This window comes from Simochromis diagramma, unplaced genomic scaffold (genome assembly GCF_900408965.1).
Source record: "Simochromis diagramma unplaced genomic scaffold, fSimDia1.1 OVJJ01000596.1, whole genome shotgun sequence".
NCBI lineage: Eukaryota > Metazoa > Chordata > Actinopteri > Cichliformes > Cichlidae > Simochromis > Simochromis diagramma.
In genome coordinates, this window is record NW_024387245.1 from 8,792,139 (window position 1) to 8,813,536 (window position 21,398).

Consider the following 21,398-nt stretch of genomic DNA (forward strand, 5'->3'; position numbering starts at 1 on the left):
GACCGAGCCTTTGACTGTTCACTCTCACCCCCTTACTCTCTTTTCGCCAAACACTCTCTGGGTCAGGTTACACACCTGGGATGCAACAATGATACCTGCCTCTCAGCTGGAAGGATTCAGCTCTGGTGTTCCTTCCCTTGTTGTTGGAACCCGAGGAGCAGATCAGGCAGCCATTAGCGGCAGAGGAAGTTGGAGGTTACACTTCAAAACAAAAGAAGGGTATGAGGACAGCTGGCTGTTGTCCTCGTGCATGTCAAATTTTACAAATCTGCATACAAAAACGCACAACCATGCACAAGACTCAGATTCAGTCTCTCTGAATGCAGCAGTATTTACTTTAACTGCATTATCCAAAAATGGACAGATTGCAAATATTTTACATTCTGCTTGGTAATTTAACCTTTTTCACTGGATCCTTTAGTGTAGCGAAAAACAATATTTTAAGCGAAACTACATGATGTAGCATAAAATGGAAAAAAAAGAAAAAAAAGTTTTCAAAGGTGTCCATAAGTATATTGCTTCCATCGTGGTTTATTGATCTACATATTTAGGATGCTTGAAGTGAAACTGAAACAGGTAAAGCAAAATGGCTTTAACTGCTAATGGCTTATAGATGGTGAGCACAAATATCAATACAAAAAGAAAGCACCCATTAAAAAAAACTACAGAAAGCATAAAGATTTAAAACTTGTATGACGCAAAGGTGTTTCCATGCGTATGTATCACAAGCCCTTATAGAAGGAAACACGTCAACAAAGAACTGCACACATATACACTCACATGCACGCACACATTTACTGTTTAATCTATTTAATTGAATCTGACTTTGAATAACTAAACAAATGAGGAAATTCACAAGGGGCACTTGATCCCTTCTTGGATAATGGATTGGAGATTCCTTTCCCATAGGGACATTTGGGCAAACAAGACCCAGTAATCTCTGAATTGATGGGTTGACTGCATCAAATTTCTTCACTAAAGAGCTGTTGAACCCCTGATACAGTGTTGGTAGTTAGCCAGATACTCAATTTGCAGACACAGGCAGAACTGCAGGCTTGCTCTGGTTTCACAGTCAGTGTGGCGATATGTACTATAGAGATGCAAGATAAAAAATGCTGCAGGTAAGACGAATAAAGGGTGACTGCTTTGTTCGTTGGTTCTTGTTTCCCTGTTTTAACAATAATTTTTCAAGTGCTAAAAATAACCTAAAATGCAACAATAACATTTCATCTTCAGTTTTCTGAATAACCGCTTCGAATACTTTACTCAATTACTTTTATGAGCGCTCATTACTCTCGTCGTCTCATAAGGTATGATGCACTGTTTTGTACAGCAACCAAAAAGGACTGAATCCCATTTTGATTTAGGTGACAAATTTATTAAAGTCCTGCCATTTAATTAGGAATCATCATCATCATCATTACCAGACAGAATAAATAAGACATAAAACAGTTTTTTCCCACATAAACAAACATATACATCAGACCCCGGGTACTACAGTTCTTCCTTGGGGTGGTTTCTGGTAGAATGAAACGAACAAGTTACATCTGAGAACACACAAATGCATAGAAGTAATTGGATCCCTAGGTACCATTTAAGACAACATCTACAATTTTTGCCTATATCCCTGTTCAAGAATGTACAAAGTCCTCATATGCGGGTTCTTATTCATGTCCAAGAAGGGGTTTGTATAAAAATAAAGTCTCCACAATGATAAACCATTATATATATTTATATAGACATTTGGCAACAACCAGACATTTAAAGACTTTGAATGTTGAACTGAGTTCTGCACCTACTACACTTTAGTTAACAAAGAGCAGTGGGCGGAGAGGGAGAGATGGTAAAGCAAACAAAAGGTTGATGTCTAAACTTTCTGAGTGTGTGTGTGGTCTCTATATTGTTCTTAAAGAGCTTATAGTGGTGTCTGAAAATGGAGAATTTTTGAAAAACTCCTTACTTTGCATACAGTATTACTACTGAAGGATAATTGTTAGGCCAAGTCCTTAAAATGAGGAGCATTGTCTTCCTTACTTTCATTCAGATAACACACACCGAATGAACCTGTCAATCAACCATTGATGTGATCTGCTTCCTTTCCTTACACAATCACAGCCCTGTGAGACTATTTTCCAACTCTTAAAATCCAACAGAAGACACAAAAAATGCAGAAAAAAAGCTCAAACTTGTTATTGTTGACCAATCAAAACTGCCCATGGTCCACTTCATCTAACCAGGAGGCAGGACTGGCTGGAAAATCTGGGTATCCGCCGCTGCTGCCGGTAGAGAGGTCTGAGCTGGGGCCGTTAGCTGCCCCCATGGAAACCCTCACAGCAGGGTTGATCCCAGGACCGCTGCCTTGGGCCATGATAGATAGGGCAGAATCAGGGTAGACCAGGTTGGAGATGAGAGGCTGGTGTCTTGGTAGTGCCTGAAGTGACCCCGGTGACTGAGGAAGGCTGTAGGGGCTGTTGGAGCGCATGTCGTGGAACTGATCTTGAGAGGGGAGGACGCCGTGCTCAAGGGGGAAAGAGTTGTGGTTGTTGCCCGCTTGGCGGCCTCCCATAGCTGGAGAGGACTCGCTCAGGCTGCTGTAAATGCCGTTAGTGTGGCCAAGCTCTGACATTGGTGGTTCATCTGTCAAACAAGGATAAAGATAAAGGAATAATTAAGATAATTAAGATTACAAGAGTAATAAAAAATAGCAGAAATGTTTGCAAAAAATGAACTTCAATAGAGCTGATGCAGTGTGTTCAAGTCAAGTAAAGCTGCACAAATGAGACTTCGCAAACCCATTTTCCTGATTCAAGTAACTTCCTCACATTGTTAGCTTGGTGAACTAATTATTAACCCTTCCTTGAATATAATAATATACTAAACCCAGAGAAAAATATGAAAAGAGAGAATATGCTGTATGTCACACCTCAGCAAAAACCATAAGCGGCTTGGGGAGGTTATCAGAGCAGCTTGGGCTGCCAGCTTCCAGTTAGCTAATGTGTTTGTTCTCCAGTTACAACAATTCATCATAAACATCCAGTCAACAAAGTACTTTCTGCAAGACGAAGTTTTACTGCAGCACTTTGTGATGTGCCTGGAATATCAGACACTATATTCTTATTTGAATATCGTCACAGCTTCATGTATCGAAACGTGAAAGGAAAGCAGATTTTTGCTCTAAGTAAGCAAGTAAGTAAAGTTTATTTAAAAAGTGCTTTTCACAGACACATAGTCACAAAGCAGAGCAAAATAATAATTAAAAAACGATGATAAAAATACTATTTTATTTTATCATCTGTTTTTTTTTTGTAAATAGCATTTGCAAAAGAAAGCCAAGTTAAACACAAATGTGTTCAACTTCTTTTTAAAGGAGTCAGCTAAATGTAGCTGGAGTGGTAGATCTGGTGCCATTGTGTGAAAAGCTCTTCAATCTCATATGAGGAAAAATTCATTTGAGCCGGTCATCACTTTCCACTGCCTATCAATATTCCACAGTTCAACAATAATGATGGGTCTATTCAGTTTCCCCTGCTTTATTATAAATATTACTCTTTACATACTTGCTCATGTGAAAACATATCATAGTAGGAAGCCAACAAGTGCATGTAATGAATTTAATTGTGAGCATGCTGGCTCACCTTTATGGCAGTTACACTTAAAGTGAAGGAGCCATCTTTATGTTAGTAGTAGCAGTTGTGCTTTTCTTAGGGCACATGTAAAAGAAGCTGTCTCTTCTCTCAGTTATTGCATTGTTGACGCTACCTGTGAAGGACACCTCTGCATCACTGTCCATGCCCTCCTCCTGGATGCTGTCCTTGTCAGATTTGGAGCTACCCCGTGACCTCTTCATATTGCGAAAGTACTGCCCCCATCTTTGGCGCCCGGCATCTTTCTTCAACCTTTTTTCTTTAGCTCGCCTGTTCTGAAACCACACCTGCAGGGTTAAAGAAGAAGAAGAAGAAGAAGAAATTGTTTTTAGTCAAAGTTGTGATACTTCATGATAAATCATTAGATACAAATACAGTGTCTGACTGATTAAACTAATTAAATCATTTTCAGCTTGTTTTGTTTCTATCATTTATTTAATTTTCTCAGTGTAAAAGACTTTGAACAAGTAGCCACTTTTTTTTTCATCGTTATGACTTCTAAAGAAGTCAAAGTCTCCTACATCTGATGTCCTCAGCTCCTTACGTGATGCACATACTATGCTTTAAAGCATTAAAGCAAAATTAATGTTCAGAGACTCTCCGGACACCACTTCACACCCACTTCAGCTCAAGTGAGAGACTTGAGCAGTGACACCGAACAGTAATCCTGTTTGGTGTCACTGCTAGTGTCCCCAGCATCAGATTTATCATGCATTTAATTAACTTCATGACAGCTACAAGTCGTCCTCAACTTAGAGCAGACAGGTTATCTCGCCGGTGACTTCTAATATTTGAAATTTTGTGGCTTTGCTTTTGATCCACTCAAACTCTGGCTCACAGACAGCAGTATATGTGCAGCTGGTAGTCTTAATTTGTCTGTAATCTCACTGGCTTCTGGTGTCTGTGAAGTCTGATACTAAATGCAAAAACTTCTTTTTTCTCATTCATTTTATCTTGCACACAAAATGTATTCATTTCAGTCACGAGCACAGAAAGCAGTTTTACATTCTTGTTAATGATATTCCGCCCTGAGTGAACCCTCTTCACCCCTTCGCTTTCACTGAATAATGAGGAGCATTTTAGTGGCTTCTGTCTCTACTTTTGTCCTTGCAAATAAAACAATATATATGACCACCACCCAGCAACCAGGAGGAGGCTCTTCAGCAGCAGACAATATGCGAGGGGCCCTCTTAGCATTGTTAACGAGCTTGCACTTAAACAGTGCTGACGTTCAGTCGGACTTCATTTTACTCCATCTAGCCATAAATCCGCCCCCCCACGCCACCCAGCAGGCACCCACACATACACGCACTTGTTCGTACAGTACACTTGTGCCAGGTCAGCTACAATTGTCCCTTGATAATGAAGTCAGGACACTAATGGAATAGCCTTTAATGGATAATAATGTACTCTACCTGCACAACCCGCATATCCAGACCCGTCTCTGATGACAGCTGCTCCCGCACATGGCGGGCTGGTTTTGGAGAGTTATTGTAAGCGTTCTTCAGTGTCTCTAACTGTTTCGCAGTGATGGTCGTTCGTGGCCTTTTTGCTGTAGAATCGGCCTCTGAAAGACAGATGGACAACATACAGTGTCAGCACTGGGCAGGCGTTTTTTTGAGATTCTATGTGGATCTGAAAAAGTAACAATATTTGTTACTAATATTTGTAAATGCGCAAAAATATTTAAAGACAAATTCAATATTTTTATAACTGTGCAACAGCTGTCAATCAATTTGCTATAAAGAAATAAGCTCCAGTCTAGTCCATCCAGCTAATTCTGTACAGACATCCTCAGTTGCCAACATTACAATCTCTGATAAATATACGTACTTATTACAGCAACCAACAGCACATAACCTGCATAACATCCTGTCTCCTAATTTTACATAAATAGATAAATTCCCTTCAGCTCATAAACCCTAAATCTGGATCCCTGTGCATAACTGCATCATGTCTGCACATCTGTTTGCCAGCACAGCAAAATACAAAGCCATCATCCAAATGGATGCTGCCCAAGTAATTGCACCCTGTCATTAGTAAAATAAACGTGTGTGTTTTTGGTGAAAACTTGTGTTCACTCACTGCATAAATCAGCACAGTAAATTCAAACAAACAGATGGGGAGATAAAAATCGGCCTTGCCCACTCTGCCCTATCACGAATGAGCCTGCTGGGACTCTCAGTAATATGAGGTAAAGCAGAGCACTGATACAAAACAGAGTATCTGGTGAACGTGTTTTAGGCTGTTGGCCTGCGCCACCTCATATCATTTCAATGACTACAAGTCAGCTGTTCATTTCAAACCAGTATAAACACTGCATCTAACACTAAAGCTCAAATTAATCATATGCCACGGTTAAAGCAATGTTTTTTTTAACAGCTATAACTGCAAACTTTTACTCTGAAACAGCTTTAGTGGTCTTGAAGCATGTTTAATTTTAATTATGGACTTTTTTAAAATCAAAAACTATCATGTAAGGGAATTATTTTATATTTATACACATGAATAAACGTTAGAAACTATTCCTACAAAAAATAATAAGTGGAATGTCAATTTGCAGCATTTGCAATGTAAAATTCATCCATGCAGACATGTATATATTGCAATGACTGTAGTGGAGAACAATTCCTGACGCCACTGTATATAATTTCCGTGCTGTAAATAATCCTGAAGCCCACACAAACTCATACACGTGCATTCTTCTCTCACGGTCAGACATACATGCATCTCTCTCTTGAGTCTCTCCGCCCACTATAATAAGAGTTATTGAAAGCTGATCCTTTCAAGTGCAGAGTGCAGATGTAATCCTCCTGACCTGCGCTTTATGCAGTTTAGTATCGATCGGTTTGGAGGCAATGATGCAATTAGCGCAGGTGGGTCAAAGTTTAAGGATGACGTCTGTCATGGCAGGTTGCTTAAAACAAGCAGACACACAAAGTACAACATGCCGGAGCCTGGAGTCTGACAAACTGATTTGCCGACCGTTTCCCGATCTGTTACACGTGAGGCAATCATATCTGCAGCTCACCTCTCTGCTTGGCGGTCTCGTAGTCGGCCTTGCAGACCAGCCTGCTGTCCTCCATCAAATAGTACTCGTCACCTGTCGCAAGTTGCCGCTTGCATACAATGCAGGCAAAGCAGTGCAGGTGGTAGACGAAGTCCTGCGCCCTCCTCACCACCTGTGTGGGCGGAATCCCCTGCTGACATGCTGCGCACTTGGTCCCGAATCTCCTTTTGGAAACAGAAGGTTGCCATCAGTATACATCTCATCCAGCAAGCCATAAATGGAAATTGAAAAGAAATAATTAATAATCAATGTCTTATTTAGCACTGGTTTATTTTCTGAAAGCTGCTCACTTGAAGAAATCGTCTTTGCAGTAGACACTGTCACCCCTGGTGAAGCACTTGTCCGCCAGTTGTGCCTGGCAGTCGCTGCACTTCAGGCACTTGCTGTGCCAGTGGCGATCAAGCACTTTGAGAATAAAGCGATCGACGATGTGTTGATTGCAGCCTGCACACATTGGGATTTCTGCGGGAGACAAGATGGAATCACAGCATTTTAGTCTTTTAAACGAGACGAGAAAAGAAAAAAAAAATCACGAAGGGAATCGGTGCGCAAAATGACAGCCGGGCATGCTCATTGTGCTTAATATAAAGAGACTCTGAATAATTATCTCCTAATGGACACAACTGTTTAATTATGCAAGACTCCCAATAAGAAAACGTCCCGCTTTATAGATAAAATAAAGAGCGGGAGGGTCAAAACACTGTAAATATAATGATAGTAATTAGATTTTTCATTTCACCTGACCCATTCTTCGCCTTTTAGCCCTTTCATCTATTTGTGTGTGTGCGTGTTTTTTAAAAGTATTGGCACATTTTTTTTTAATAGCATCATTTATGTCCTGTTCATGCTTATGATCTAGGCCTAAAAACACTGGCAATCATTGATTTTATATATGTATTATTTATTTTGTTGTCGTATGAAATAACATGAAATTGAAGTCAGTTATTAGTTGTAAGCTAAAATGTAATTGGACAATTCATTTGGTAATTACGAGGATTAATTGTTGGCGTTTTACAGACGCCCTCTTTGTCTTGTTCACTTTTGAAAAAAAAATTCATAGAAGTCACGGAAAAATGAAAAATGAGACTATAATTTTTCATGCATTAAGTAGTAAAATCGCATTTGAAACCGAACAATTAGGCACATTTAAAAACTGAATAATGAACGATTACATTAAAAGTGATGTGTTATAAGCTATAAAATGATAAGAAATCGGCTAAATATGAATGTTTTTAAACTGCTTTGTGAGGCACACGTCGACAGTTTGTAACAACATTCATTCGTTTAAGGTAAAAAACACTAAAACTGAAGAAAAATAAATGTGCATGGATTGAGATGTGCATACACGCTAACAGCGATTGCTGGTTTGCCTGTAAATTTCCCATGTTTGACCCCCCGGATAAAAGAGAGGCCTCACATGACCTGACACTACACTTTAAAGTATTTTTATAATGTTCCTTCAGTGCACTTCCCACTTATGAAGCTATAAAATGAATAGATTTTAGAGACGCTTTAAGCGTTTAGCATTAAAACTGCACAAAGGCAAAATAAGGACAGCTACAATGGCAGGTAAAACCTTACGAGTCCTCTTTATTATTAATTAAAAGAAGCTCAACCACTTCATATTCCATCCGTGCAAGGAATCGCATTCCTATTGTTCTGTTGCGGGCTGTTCATAAAATATGAACGAACCATTTCTTCTGGTATCACCAGCAAGCTGTGCACAAGTGCGGTGGCAGCCACATCAAGAACAGGTGTATCCAGATCATCATTAATTCAGAGAGCTCTGTAAAACTAGAAAGCTGCGGCCTGTAGTCTCACGGCACACACCAACATGGTGTCCAAGCAATTTGCTCACCTTGGAGGGCCCACTTCAAAATACTAAAATGATACACGAACATCCCAGCTGAAATTACACGCATCACGTCAGCAATCTGATAACTGATCAAAATGAACGGTCATAAATATATAACCATGTTAAAGTTCGTGCATTTAAAAACAAAAACAACAACTTATGAATGTTTACAAGAAAAAAAATGCCCAGTTTATTTCTGACTGCAAAATATAGAAAACATAATTAGAGATTCGAACGGTGGATAAATCTGAGTTAAACCGGATTTAACCTCCACGCAGAGCATCAAACGAAATTTGAAAGACAGTTCAGGCAGATCAAAAGTTAAAACCCGGTGCTTACGATTGCTCCTGCAGATATGTGGAGCAACACGAAATGACACGCTGTCAGTCCTGGAAGGTTTTATTTTCCAAAATAAAAGACTGCAGCTGTGGAACATCCATCATCCAGACACCAGTTATGATAGCGCACGCTCAACAGACTGCAATCAGTCCCGTGGCCGTATATGACGGCCTTTTTAAAAGGTGTGTGTGAACACATGCCACACACACACACACACCCAAACGTATGTGCAAAACGAACAATGTGATTATATTTTGCCTTGGTTACCTTTTTGCAACTCCTCGCTGTGGGCCAGCAGAGCGAACAGCATCTCCGCGTTATTTGGTGCCTCTTTTGGAGAGTTGAGCTCAGCATGTCCATCCATTGCTCATGATTAACACTTACATTAAATCAAACCTGCTTTGCTTGTGTCTATCCAAACACACATACACACACTCACACCGGACGTGTTGTCAAATTCGAGCTTGCAGGAGCCCGGGATTGAAACACAAACGCGCGAGAGTCCAGGAGAGCTCGCTTTTATGCTTCCCCGTGCTGAAGCCAGGGCTGGATTACGCTGCGCCGTTTCCTAGGCGACAGGGAGATGGATTAACATCACCTACTGAGTACCTTACCCCGGATCCGAATAAACAGGAGGTTAGGGGAGAAGCTAATAGCTCTTCTGTGCTCAGTGAGGCACTATAATGTTGTAGCCTATTACTTTACAAACATGAAGAGAAAAGATCGAAAAAAAGCACTTGTTTTTATTGAACTGAAATCTATTTGTCTATATGATAGATAGTCATATATGTTTTCATGAAAAAATAATCATCGAACACAACACAATATTGTGGCAATAACGTTTGATTTATATGTCTTCTTTAAACGCTTAAAGTTTTGTTTTAGGCATAAAAATACCGTAAATACTGAAACACCTGGAAACTTTTTTTCACTGGGTAATTGTAATGATTTAACTATTTCAGTTGCTACAACTGCAAAAAAGCAAACATACAAAAACAACAACAACAACAACAACAACAACAAAACCCTGCATGTGCAACCTGATCACATACAACAACCATAGCGGAGCGTGCCTAGAAAAGGTAAGTATACTAAGTCCCAGCTTTTATTTTTTTTAGTAAGTTTTTTGTGTTTCTTCCAATTAATTAAATTTTGTAATGAAAATTATTTATTTATGTATTTATTGGTTCATGTTCTTCTAAAAAAAAATATATTACTGTGATTAAAACTGCCATACGACTAAGTATACGCCTTAATTCAGATTCCAATGCATGCGTAAAAGAGAGAATAATAGCTTTTAACTAAAGCAATTCCATCTATTTCATGATAATAATAATAATAATAATAATAATAATAATAATAATAGAGTAAATTGTATGATTTCATGAGTGCTTTCTTTTTGCATTCCTCCGCTCGGTCAGATTTGTACATTCATTTTAAATATCTTACTAACTCACGAACACATGCACAACTGAGCACGCATACGCAATCTCCATGTCATGTTGAGTGTCTGCTTGAAGACAAGTGTTTATTCAGGGGAGAGATTGGCTGTTCAATAACATGTTGATCGGGCCAGCACCCCAATGAATTTTATTGACACTGATCTTTGGCACAAAAGAGCGCCTGGGGAAATCTCGGGTAGTGCCACAACCGCCAGGACCCGCTGATGAATCTAAAATCAATGTCCCATTTGCCTGTATTTCAGAAGTATATGAACGACGTTTTGGAGAAAGGTGTGGGGTTCATGTGTGCCCCTCTTACTTTTCAGCTTTGTAATAATATTTATGTCATATTGATCGCTCACTTTTGAGGGGGTGAGCCGACAGTAATGTGGCAACAAAGCCATAAAATGACTAATAAAGGTTATCTTATCAGAGAAGTGGCCAGTCGGTTAGGAAAAAGCTTGCAACGTTGATAAAACGTGTATTTTTAAAAAAATCAAAATACAAATGTTTAAATTAGGTGAAAAATGTGGCGGAAATTGGATTGAAAAATATTTTAAGATTTGAATGATTCTTTATTTCAGATAACATAAGTGACTACTGCTACAAAATTGTTCCAGAATCTAGCGAAATGAAGAAGCATCGAACATGAGACTTTTCTGGACACTAAATAACATTTCTAGACTACAATCCACTAACAATTCAAAGCCTAAATTCCATTTCCCCCCCCATAACCAGCCCCCAGTAGCGGCCTCAGGTGTCCCACCTGTCAGGGCAGGTGGGACACCTGTTGAGCATGTGTCGTGTTGCTGGGTCCGCTGGTGGGAGCGACTTCTTGCCTACTGGCAGTCTGTCGTGCGTCCTCACAGAGGCTGTTATTGCCACAGCGGGCCCAGTGCTGTCCCCATATCCGCTTCCTGCGCCATGAGCACGGGCGGTGTGAAATGACAACACGCGCATAACATCTGTTCCTGTGAGTCTCCAACAATGAAGACTCATTACGGATTCATAACGTCTCCCACACGCAGTGCAGAACAGGCGTCTCTAAACAGTCTATATGCACCACCGTGGGTTGCCCAGCAGTCTTCCTGCAACTTTTTTTTTTAGTGCAGTAACATAAATGTCTTATTTATGTTAGGTATTTTTATTTAATTTTTTTTATTTACACAGGTTTGCACCTATTTATATATTTAGCATTTTTCTGGAGTGCCTTTGCTTTCCTCGTTACAGCGACTGTTTCATGCTTGTTACAGATCACTTAAATTAATTTTCAGTCCTGCTGTGCCGGACAGGATCGTGACGAATTCACGGACCCACGGCGCCCAATTAAACTGTATTTGATAGCTGTGTTTCTCCAAACACTTTGCGTAATTTGCATCAGTTGTAAAAACAGGCCGGCTGTTTTCTTACCTTGGCCAGAATTGTACCGGGAGAAATTCCCGGTGTTTTGACAGCTTGATCCCGGGTGTTCAAGCAGCATTTTGAAGATGATCCAAAACGAAGACTCACGTCTGTGATTCAGCAGCAACAACAACAAAACCTCTAACGCGACACTGAGTATGTGGATTCAAAACCCCGCACTGTCCTGGAGACTTATCCTCTGGAGATGAAGCTGAGGTTTGTTCGACTCTGGATGAATTTCGGCAAAAAGTTAAAAAGAACTTCCGTGGACCTTTTCCCCTTCGACAGCCAGCAGGAATTGAAACTTTGAATATTCATCAAGTTGATCTTTAACGTTGTGTCGATACCATTGAAATGAGAGGTGGGAAAGTGAGCCTGCACCCTGCAAAACCTACTTCATCTGAAATAATCAGCGGTCAGCGCTGCCTCTGTCCAGGGTGCTGAAAGGGGAGTTTCCCTAAACAGGCTCGAGGGGTGTGTGCCGCTCAGATATCCCCAGAGGCTATCTTTAAGCGCGCTCACACACGCGCGCACGCACACTTGCCCTCCCCCCCTCTCTCCCTCTCGCTCCCTCTCCTTATCTATGTTGTGTTGCACGTGCCTCTCTTTCAAGGCGCACAATGGGGCAATTGGGCAGTGCTCTTCTCCATTTTATTTGATTAAAAATAGACCGGCACTGCATTAGGTAGATGGAATGAAGATGCCATTATGTAAGCTTATTAAAGTAAACTCACTTTAAAAAACATAATGCTTGAATTAAACACATTTTTTTTCTGGGACTAGTTTACTGAAAAAAACATCAATCGCCTAAAAACAGAAAACAATACATAAAATAATTCAACATGTTTTAATAAGCTGTTTTTCTCCTCCAGTGTAAAGTGGTAAAAAGGGGCATCACTAACATGTGAAATTTTTTGGCTGGTCTCGTGACTGTGAACTGGTCCCATTGAGACAAAACTACACTGAGCAATTTCCTACAGCTTTGATTCAATTTTCCTCGCCCAGCACCCCAGCCCCATGAGTGGTGTAAGCCAATTAGACTCACTACGGTGTTCATTAGTCCACTTGAGGCAATTAGTCCACACATCAAAACAGCCAAAGAAATCAACAAGTTCCCCCCCACCCCCACCCCTCTCACATTCATCATAACTGAGCATCGCCACATCTCCTCTATAACCTCCTATAAACACTCACATTTATTATTGCATGACATTAAGCTCAAAACAATGCCTGCTGGATGCTTGTTTTCATGGGTGACTTTTTGTTGTTTTGTGGGCAGTAATCTCTCAACAAGGCTGCATGGATCCCTGTACAGATTAAGGGAGAACTGTAAATCTGGAAGGAGCTGAACGCAGTAACTAGGCTCCTAAAGCCAGTGCAGCATCAAAGGAGCTTAAACCAGAAGCACAACAACAGGACTGCTTTCCTTTTGCTCTCATCAGCTGTCTTCTCTGATTGTGTTCTGCATTATAAAATTATGTAATTACATATTTATCACATAGGATATAAAACAGATCTGGGTTAGGAACAATTAATAATTGATTAATATCCCTATTAATTCTACAATTCTATTATTTCCATATACTATAAGTGCACAAATTGTCTATTTTTGGTGGAATGTGAAGCATACACTCATGAGCGATCAGAAATCCATATCTAAATTTGTGTCACTACAGCTTTTTCCATGGGCACGTTCTTTTCTTCTGCCAGTGTTTTTGTGTTATTCTATCCTCAGCTCCCTCACACGAGTATTATGATGATTATGAGCCAATCTTCCAAAAGATGCCGAGGCTCTTTTCCCTGTTTGTTTGGCTGCTGTGAAACCTCAAGTGTCATCACAGAAAATTGGTAAAGTGTAATACACCTGGGTCCTACTTAAGAAAGCAGCTGCAATCAGCTCCTAATGATTCCATATAAGACTCTGCCTTTTACGCCTATGAGAACTTTATTTTTTATTTTTTTTATACGTTGATCACGAACTACTTCAGGAGGCTCACAAGTGCCACACAAATGAGGGCTACTTCAAAGCACACACAGGGTGCTTCACATGAAACCTCTGTTGTCCTTCAAGTGGAGGCACTTTTCTGAACAAGCGAGCGTTTTGGTGAAGGACACAAATTTATACTCAGATCTGTTAGGTTTCAAACGTAATAGAAAATCAACTTCACTTATACTTGAATTCTTTTCTCTAAAATGATTCCAGTTGGAGTGGTGGAAAACCCACCTCGCTCCTCCACTATCTATCTATCTATCTATCTATCTATCTATCTATCTATCTATCTATCTATCTATCTATCTATCTATCTATCTATCTATCTATCTATCTATCTATCTATCTATCTATCTATCTATCTATCTATCTATCTATCTATCGGAGCTTGTTTCCCTGAATAAGGATGATAATAATAATGATAATGATACTACTACTAATAATAATAAAAAGAAGACACAGAGTTGAAGAGCTGACACTTTAGATGCGAACTAATCATAAACATGTAGATTCTGCTGTATGTTGTATCACATTATCACCAAGTCACAACATATTTATATGCATCAGTTTGTGCTGTTTTAAACTTAATGTAATTTGTACTAAGCCCTTAATGGATATAGAAGGGAAAAAGTGCACTTTCTGATATAAAACTAGACTATTTTGATTAATTTGTGATCATGGATGTCGAGTAAGTTTAGCATCTACAGAAAGACAGCTGTAAAAGAGAGCTCCAGGGGAACTAGGAATCCTTTACCTCTTACTTACTTCTGAATTAGACAGAAGCATCACTGAATTTGTAAATTTTGCTTGTCCTACTAGTACTGCTATTACTACTCAACTACTCAAAAAATAGAAAATGGAATTTTAATTTTAATCAAACTATGTATATGATTTTAGTATGCTGTAAAGTTAAACAGAGATCAAGCCTGTTTGTTACATGGAGTAAATTTTGTTGCATCTCTTTCTTTTGTTTTGCTGTGTATAGTATTTTATCACAGTAACAAACATTTATTGCATCATTTCTTGGCAGGGTCTCAGGGAAGAGTCTACCAAAGACAGAGAGAATATGCTGGCCCTCCTCACTGGAGTGGTGACACTGCTGCATCTCCAGAAATGAAGAAAGGATGGACCACATTTATTAACAGGAACATCAACTGGAGAAGAAGTACGAAGAAAGGGGGGGGGGGGAATAAACACTAGGAATAAATAAAACTGTCTATGTAAGCAGGAGGAGAAGAAACTGTAGGAGCAACTAAACGCAGAGCTGCGGTTTGGGGAAGGCCTCGAAGGGGACTGGTGGTTGGTCCCAGGCCTGGTAAATCACCATGTACTAAATAGAAGTGAAGAAGTGAAAGAATTGAAAAGGGCTCGGAGGGTGGGGCATGGTGTATCTATGGTTATATGCATCAAATAGATATGGATGAATTAAAGGCAATGTTAGGAGAATCCATTCAAGTTCATCAAGTAACAAAAAAACTCCTGTTTGTAGTTTTGTTTTAGGTTTTCTCTTTAAATAATGTTTTAAAATCAAATCAATTCACAGACTTACAGCAGTATTTTTCACTTCTTTCCCTTCCTCACTCTGAAGTCACATTACATTCATTCAGCCAACTTGTGTGCTCCAGGCTGCAGAAGTGCATCTTCGGTTCAGCCGGTAGTATTTGAAACCCATCTTGGAAGAACCCTGTCTAGTAGCTTTTCTGTAAAAGACAGAAAACAAAAGAAACATGGATGATTATTTAATTGAGCATGAAAGTGAGAAGGCAGTCAAAAAGCAAAGATGAACATAATCAGGGACATGTGGAACTGATGCATAATGGGTTGTTGTGACTAAAATTTGCACTTTCCGTGGCTTTCGGTGATTGCTAAAGCTTCCAGTATGTTTACATGCACAAGCAAACAAACAAACAGTAACAAAGACCACATTCACAGAGCAGAGTTGATTATATTTATATAAACGTAGTTGTAAACTTCACTTAGCAGAATTCTTCTCTCGGTCATTTATAACTCCAGTAAGATTTGAAGTTAACAATCCTTAAACGATATCACAGAAATGCCTTTTTGTAGTGATAGAACCAAGCTGTCAAATATTTTCCATGTATTTCTAACAATAAAACTCTGAGTAGTTTTCAACACCACGAAAATTGATAAATTAAAGTCCTTATTCTAACTTAAAAAAACAATATTTTAAAAATAAGTCTCTTTAGTCTTCTACCATCTGCTGACAAAAGGCTTTTAAGGATTTCTCTGATATTTTTTGAAATTTTTGAGTTTAAAGAGGAACCAAAATATTCTCAGATGCCCTTATTGCAGCACACAATACTTCTATGATCCTCTATTCCATTTTATATCTTTGCATACATCCAGAAACGTTACTCTGTTTTCCTTCCTTGTGTCTATTTGTATAACTACTTATGCACAGCTGAGTTGGGGGGCTGAGTTTTGCTGCAGGGGGTCCGTGTGCACCAATGCCACCTCTCTGACACCAGTCTGCCATTGTGCTCCTGTCATGATCGATCATGTCCTCCAAAGACTGGCCTTGTCCTGGAGGGAGGAGACCAATCACACGCCTCATTACCCAGGCTTGGTTACTCCTATGCGAAGTAGTCCCAAGACACCCCAGCCTGTTGCTGTCTGGAGAGAAGTAGGAAGAGTCCAAATGTGTGTGAGGGGTATAGAAAAAGAGAGAGAAAGATAAAAGATTAGCAGGATGATGTCAGGGAAGGCAGCAGAATCAAACCTGAAATTGAAAAGTAAGCCTTTACAGCGAATAACCCAAAAAGTTTCCGATTGACCGAGTAGACCCTAAGAGCATCTAAACATACTGAAAATAATAATTTAGTTAAAGTTACACTTTCTGTGCCCTCTGAGCAACCATCCTCTATTTTTCAACCACAGCCAGGAACTCTCATTGTTTTGAAATGGCTCCATCTGGCAAGGTTTCACTGACCAGGCGAGCTGAGGGTCGTTCCCCTAGCAGCTGGCTAAACTGCCCAACCGCTTTTCTGCTCGGCCTGGCGACTAACCGACACTCTCTGGTGGCTTTGCTGCTCAAACATACACAAACACGCACACACACAATGCTGCACAAGGCTAACTGTCCACTGGCCTGCCAGTCTTGAGGTCAGCTGGCTTGAGTTGAGTTTGGGGGGGTGTATGCTTGAGGGGTGGTGTGGGGCAAGATGGGTGACACCATTTAGCCCTTTGTTATATGCCAAAGAGAAGGAGTGTTATATGTGTACTGCAAAGAATTTAAAATGATCTTTGGGGGAAAAAATGACAAGTGCTTTAAAGCTCTATGTTTTGATTGATTGTGATCATTCATTTATATGGTTAACTCAACAGCTGGCCCTTAAGAACTGAATGCAGGTTTCATTATTTGTGTGTGAGGGTCTATGCTGCGCTAAAAAGCCTGCCAGTGCCGCCAATCAACCCCTTTGAATATTGATATGCTAATGACGAACAACACAGGGAACAATGCTTGAATGCTACCACTGGAAAGCGGTACAATGGCACTCCAGTCAGGCTCTGACACTTTTACCACCCAACATGTGTCCCTAGTTTCATGCTCAGACAATAAAGGCCAACAACTGTCTGTCCATTTATACGGGGGATTCTGTTACTCAGTGCGGATGCACTGTCTGGGGGTCCTGACCGGTTACATTGTGTTTTAGCTGTCTTTGTCCAAGATGGGAAACATAAGCATTGTAGAGCAATGATAAGCCACCCCAGAGGCAGACATAATGCCTACGAAGTCAGAGGTCAAACCTTTCAAGCCAAAGCTTGACCTTGCGTGTCATTCCAGATGTTGACCTGCCTCAGGGATCTATCTGGTTTGTAGGTGGCATTTTTTGAAGCAAAATTAAGTAGAGGAAATCAGAAGCTTTAAAGAGCTTACCAGTTATCTAAGCTTTAAAAGGGCAGGTTATGCCCATCTAATCAGGTTTGTTAGCCCAGATGGGAGATCCAAACTATGCATATTGATATGTTTTGATCAAAAGAAGCATCCTTGCTGCCAAGCATACCACCTATAATCCAAGGGTCCTGTTGGTAGATTCTTCTTCTTTTTTTCTATCAGAACATCAAATATATCATGTGTGTGATGTATGTGTGACTGAGATTTGGTATTTTGTGCAGGGACAGGAGAAGCTGAGGATGGAACCAGCTGATACAACACCTGAACCACATCCTTATAAACGTGAATAGAGTACCACTTATTAAATCTCCTCACTCTATCACTGCCTTATCCTTTTATATTGCAATAACTAGATGGAAAGTAGAGAGTGAAACAGTGATTAGTGGCTATACGAGGCAACAGCGACCTTGGATGATGCTTGTAATCACTCTACTGCAAAACGAATGTATTTATTATTAGTAGTTTATTTGCTGATTAATTATACTCCATTTCAGAGCATACCAGACAGCCATCCTGCCATTAGTATTGCAGGGGTCAGCTATTTTAAAGCTAGCATTTATCATTATGTCTCTGCACTATTAGTTGCTATTATTACTGAGCTTGTAGGGACACAGTAAATGAGTAAATGAGAACCAATTAAACGAACTGTTCAAATGATACATGATTTGCCACTCTTTCCTCAACCACTGCTTGTGTGTTTCTTCATATGACAGAGGATTTGAAACTGAATCCAGAGTTGCCTCTGACTAACAAACTAATGGTTAAAGATGGATGTTTGTATACCTCTTGTCAGTGGAGGACATAATGTGTTTTTCTTTTTTTGTCTTTCTTTTCCACTGAAGGGAGGGGGTGGGGTAGGTGCTTGTGGTCTAAACATTACGGATAAGGGCCCCGGCACACGCCTGCATGATGTTCGGTAATCCTACAGTCTCAGACTCATGACCCACTTTCTTGGAGAAACATGATGGAGCAGCAGCCTCCTCTTACCCATGAGGAGCCTCCAGACGCGGGGTGGAGGGGTGGAACAACCCCCCCCTACTCTGTCAAGACAAAGGAAAAGGCAGACTCCTGTAAAGTCTCCCAAAAGCCAAATAAGAGGTTCAGGAACACTAATACCCAAACCTGATGCTCTTATTAGTTCAATCTGATGAATAATTCAGAGGATGTGCCACTTTGTTTCCAGTCCGGAAAAATAAAGGAAAAAAAAATCTGTTAGTTGAGGACTTTATATATTTTTAGGTGGTTCTGCTGATACGCTTAAGATTCTTTGTAACCTTTGTAAAAATGTGCATTTATGCAGACGATGTTCTATTTTACTGGAAGATTTAAAATTTAAGTTGTTCAGTGGAACAAAGTGGCAAATACAGCCGCTGAGTGATCTTGGCCTTCATGTCAGATGGTTCTTCTTGAGAAGATTCTTAACACTTCATGCTGATCTGCCAATTCAATGTAGTTCTTTTGTTAACTACATCAGGAAATGGGAAGACTTTAAAGCAAGGATCTCAGCCATTTCCTAATTAAACTACTGAATTAAGCAGAGATCATCCACCGATACAAAGGAAATGAAATGAAAAGAACAGCTTCTCCACTATTATGTCTCATCCCTTGAAAACATGCTGACCGACATCATGGCACGCGCTGAAGGCAAATAGGTCAACAAATGCTGCATTATGCATTAGATCATATCACCACCATACTTCTTATTCTTTTTATTAACCACCACCACCCGCCCCTGCTCTTGCTTTTTTGTTGCTGAAAACACACAGCTCTTACTTCTCTATTTATCTTAATCCCTGGCAGACTTTAAGTGTCTGGCATCGAGGCAAAATCCCAAACTGCAGAGGAGCGTGTTTGGAGACCTAATCCCCTTACCCATAGACTCGAGTTGCCCTCAATTCACCTCTCCCAAAGTAGGCCAAGAACAAGGAGCCACAACAGAGAGGCAAGCGGCTTCACGAGGCTCAGTATTATCACGCGTCCCGACAGACAGACATGAATGACACATACGTTGGCACATGCACACAGACGGATACATGGACTGATGGTGTATAAGCTGGTATACAGTACTATATAGACACATATGTGACAAGCTGACACACAGACACACCCAGATGCTAACCTGAATCATTAGACTTCTTCGACTTCTTTTATGTTCTTCAACAGTCAGATTTCAGTGTTTCAATCATCCAAATTGAATCATCTCCATATTCTGTTTCAGCTGATTAGATGATGATTTTCTGTGTACAGCTTACTGGGTCTTATTCTTAGTAGAACAGGAGGGGCTCAGTATTAACTGTTTACACAAATCAATAGTGTTCCAGATCATATCCTGCATGCAAGCGATGCTGTCCACATAGACAGTAGGTGTAAATACTGACATGTCTGCCTTGGACAGTTATTCTTTGTTATTCAGGTTATTATTGACTTAAACATATGCATAGAGGTCAATACAATACCTCAAAGTCCTTTAAAAAAGTAGATTTGTGACATCTTTTATTTTTTTCAAAACTTGTATACGTGGCTTTTTGCTATTTTATTCTACTTGTGGCCAGTGACACTGGGATTTGCAAATGTAAATATGATTTAAGCGATGGCAATAAAATAAACATTTAATGTTCTGTGAAATATGCACTTCTTTGTTCATGTAAATCAAATATATGGCAAATGCACGGAAGCTAATCATTTAGCTGTCACTATCCTCAAGCTGCATGCCAGTAAACAAATGTGATTCCTTTTTATTAGGCACAGGAAACCTGGAAGAACACCGATGGAGACTTATGCACAAAAGCGTGATTATTGTTTTAACATATCATGACTACAGTTTAATGTTGTTTGCAGTTTCTACCATAATAACTGAGTAAACTCAGACCTGAGAGGAATGAACAACGCTGCCACCCCTTGGCTCTTTGGAGTAAATTTTCTCAGATGTGTTGGAAATCTAAGCAGTGGTATTGGCCGTGTGTGCATGCCTTATACCAGTTGACCACATGCTGCAACTTCAAATAAAGCAAATGAGTAAATATCAAACTATGTAAATAGCAGTTGCCACCCTTCATGCATACATTATCTATAAATGGTATTGTCAAGATACAGTTGATGATTTCATGATTTTATAGAAATCACGTATGAAATAGAGAGGCTTACCGGTGTATTCTTCAATATCAGGCTCGGTGGAGACTAAAGCATTGTCTTGGTGTTCAAAGAGGTTTAAGAATGGAGCTAAGAGACAAGACGAGCTTGATTTTGAGTATTATTAAAGGCTTATCCATCACTTTTCCCATTTCTTACATCCTTCCCCCCTCCTTTACTTCATCTTCTTTAAGTTCCCAGGCTGATATCAAGAGATTATGTCAGATTTTCCCATTATGTAAATTGTTTTACCCTTCTCACTTATCCTTCCTCACACAGTTTTATTAAAATAATGCTTTATCACTAGAACCAAACTTAGTAGAAAATAGGCAATTTACTGTAATGTACTAAGCGAATGTGTTGTGTTTGGGCAAGACACTAACTCCAAGTTGCACCTGCATTGGATGGCACTGAAAATTCGCCCACTTTTCTTTCCATCATGGTAGCTGAGATGGCTCACAGAAATGCAGACAGCCTAGAATAAGTATCTGTATTAGTGAATATGAACAGAAGCTCCTTCTTGGTGGCAGCATTTTTTGCCCCTTGAAGGGAGGGACTATGTAATCATTTCTGTTTGTTTGTTTGTCTGTCTGTCTGTTTGTTAGCAGTTTA

General features: G+C 39.9%; 1 protein-coding gene across 1 annotated transcript; it reads right to left on the reverse strand.

Annotated features, from left to right (window-relative positions):
• Nucleotides 1-1,178: 1,178 nt before the first annotated feature.
• On the reverse strand, nucleotides 1,179-12,290 carry lhx3 (LIM homeobox 3). The gene is made up of 6 exons (XM_040053413.1): nucleotides 11,761-12,290; nucleotides 7,005-7,176; nucleotides 6,676-6,878; nucleotides 5,060-5,211; nucleotides 3,760-3,931; nucleotides 1,179-2,637 (listed from the first exon to the last, which is right to left on the reverse strand). The coding sequence occupies exons 1-6, from the start codon at nucleotides 11,828-11,830 to the stop codon at nucleotides 2,204-2,206; spliced, it is 1,203 nt and encodes a 400-aa protein (XP_039909347.1). The 5' UTR covers nucleotides 11,831-12,290; the 3' UTR covers nucleotides 1,179-2,203.
• Nucleotides 12,291-21,398: the final 9,108 nt, after the last annotated feature.

Bases quoted from the DNA above. Each gene is read 5' to 3' on its own strand.
- lhx3 (XM_040053413.1), bottom strand. From the start codon at position 11,830: ATGCTGCTTGAACACCCGGGATCAAGCTGTCAAAACACCGGGAATTTC. The intron at 6,879-7,004 runs GTGAGCAGCTTT...TGTTTCCAAAAG, and splicing joins TGCAAAGACGATTTCTTCAA to GAGATTCGGGACCAAGTGCG. The intron at 3,932-5,059 runs GTAGAGTACATT...TTAACCCTGCAG, and splicing joins TGGATATGCGGGTTGTGCAG to GTGTGGTTTCAGAACAGGCG.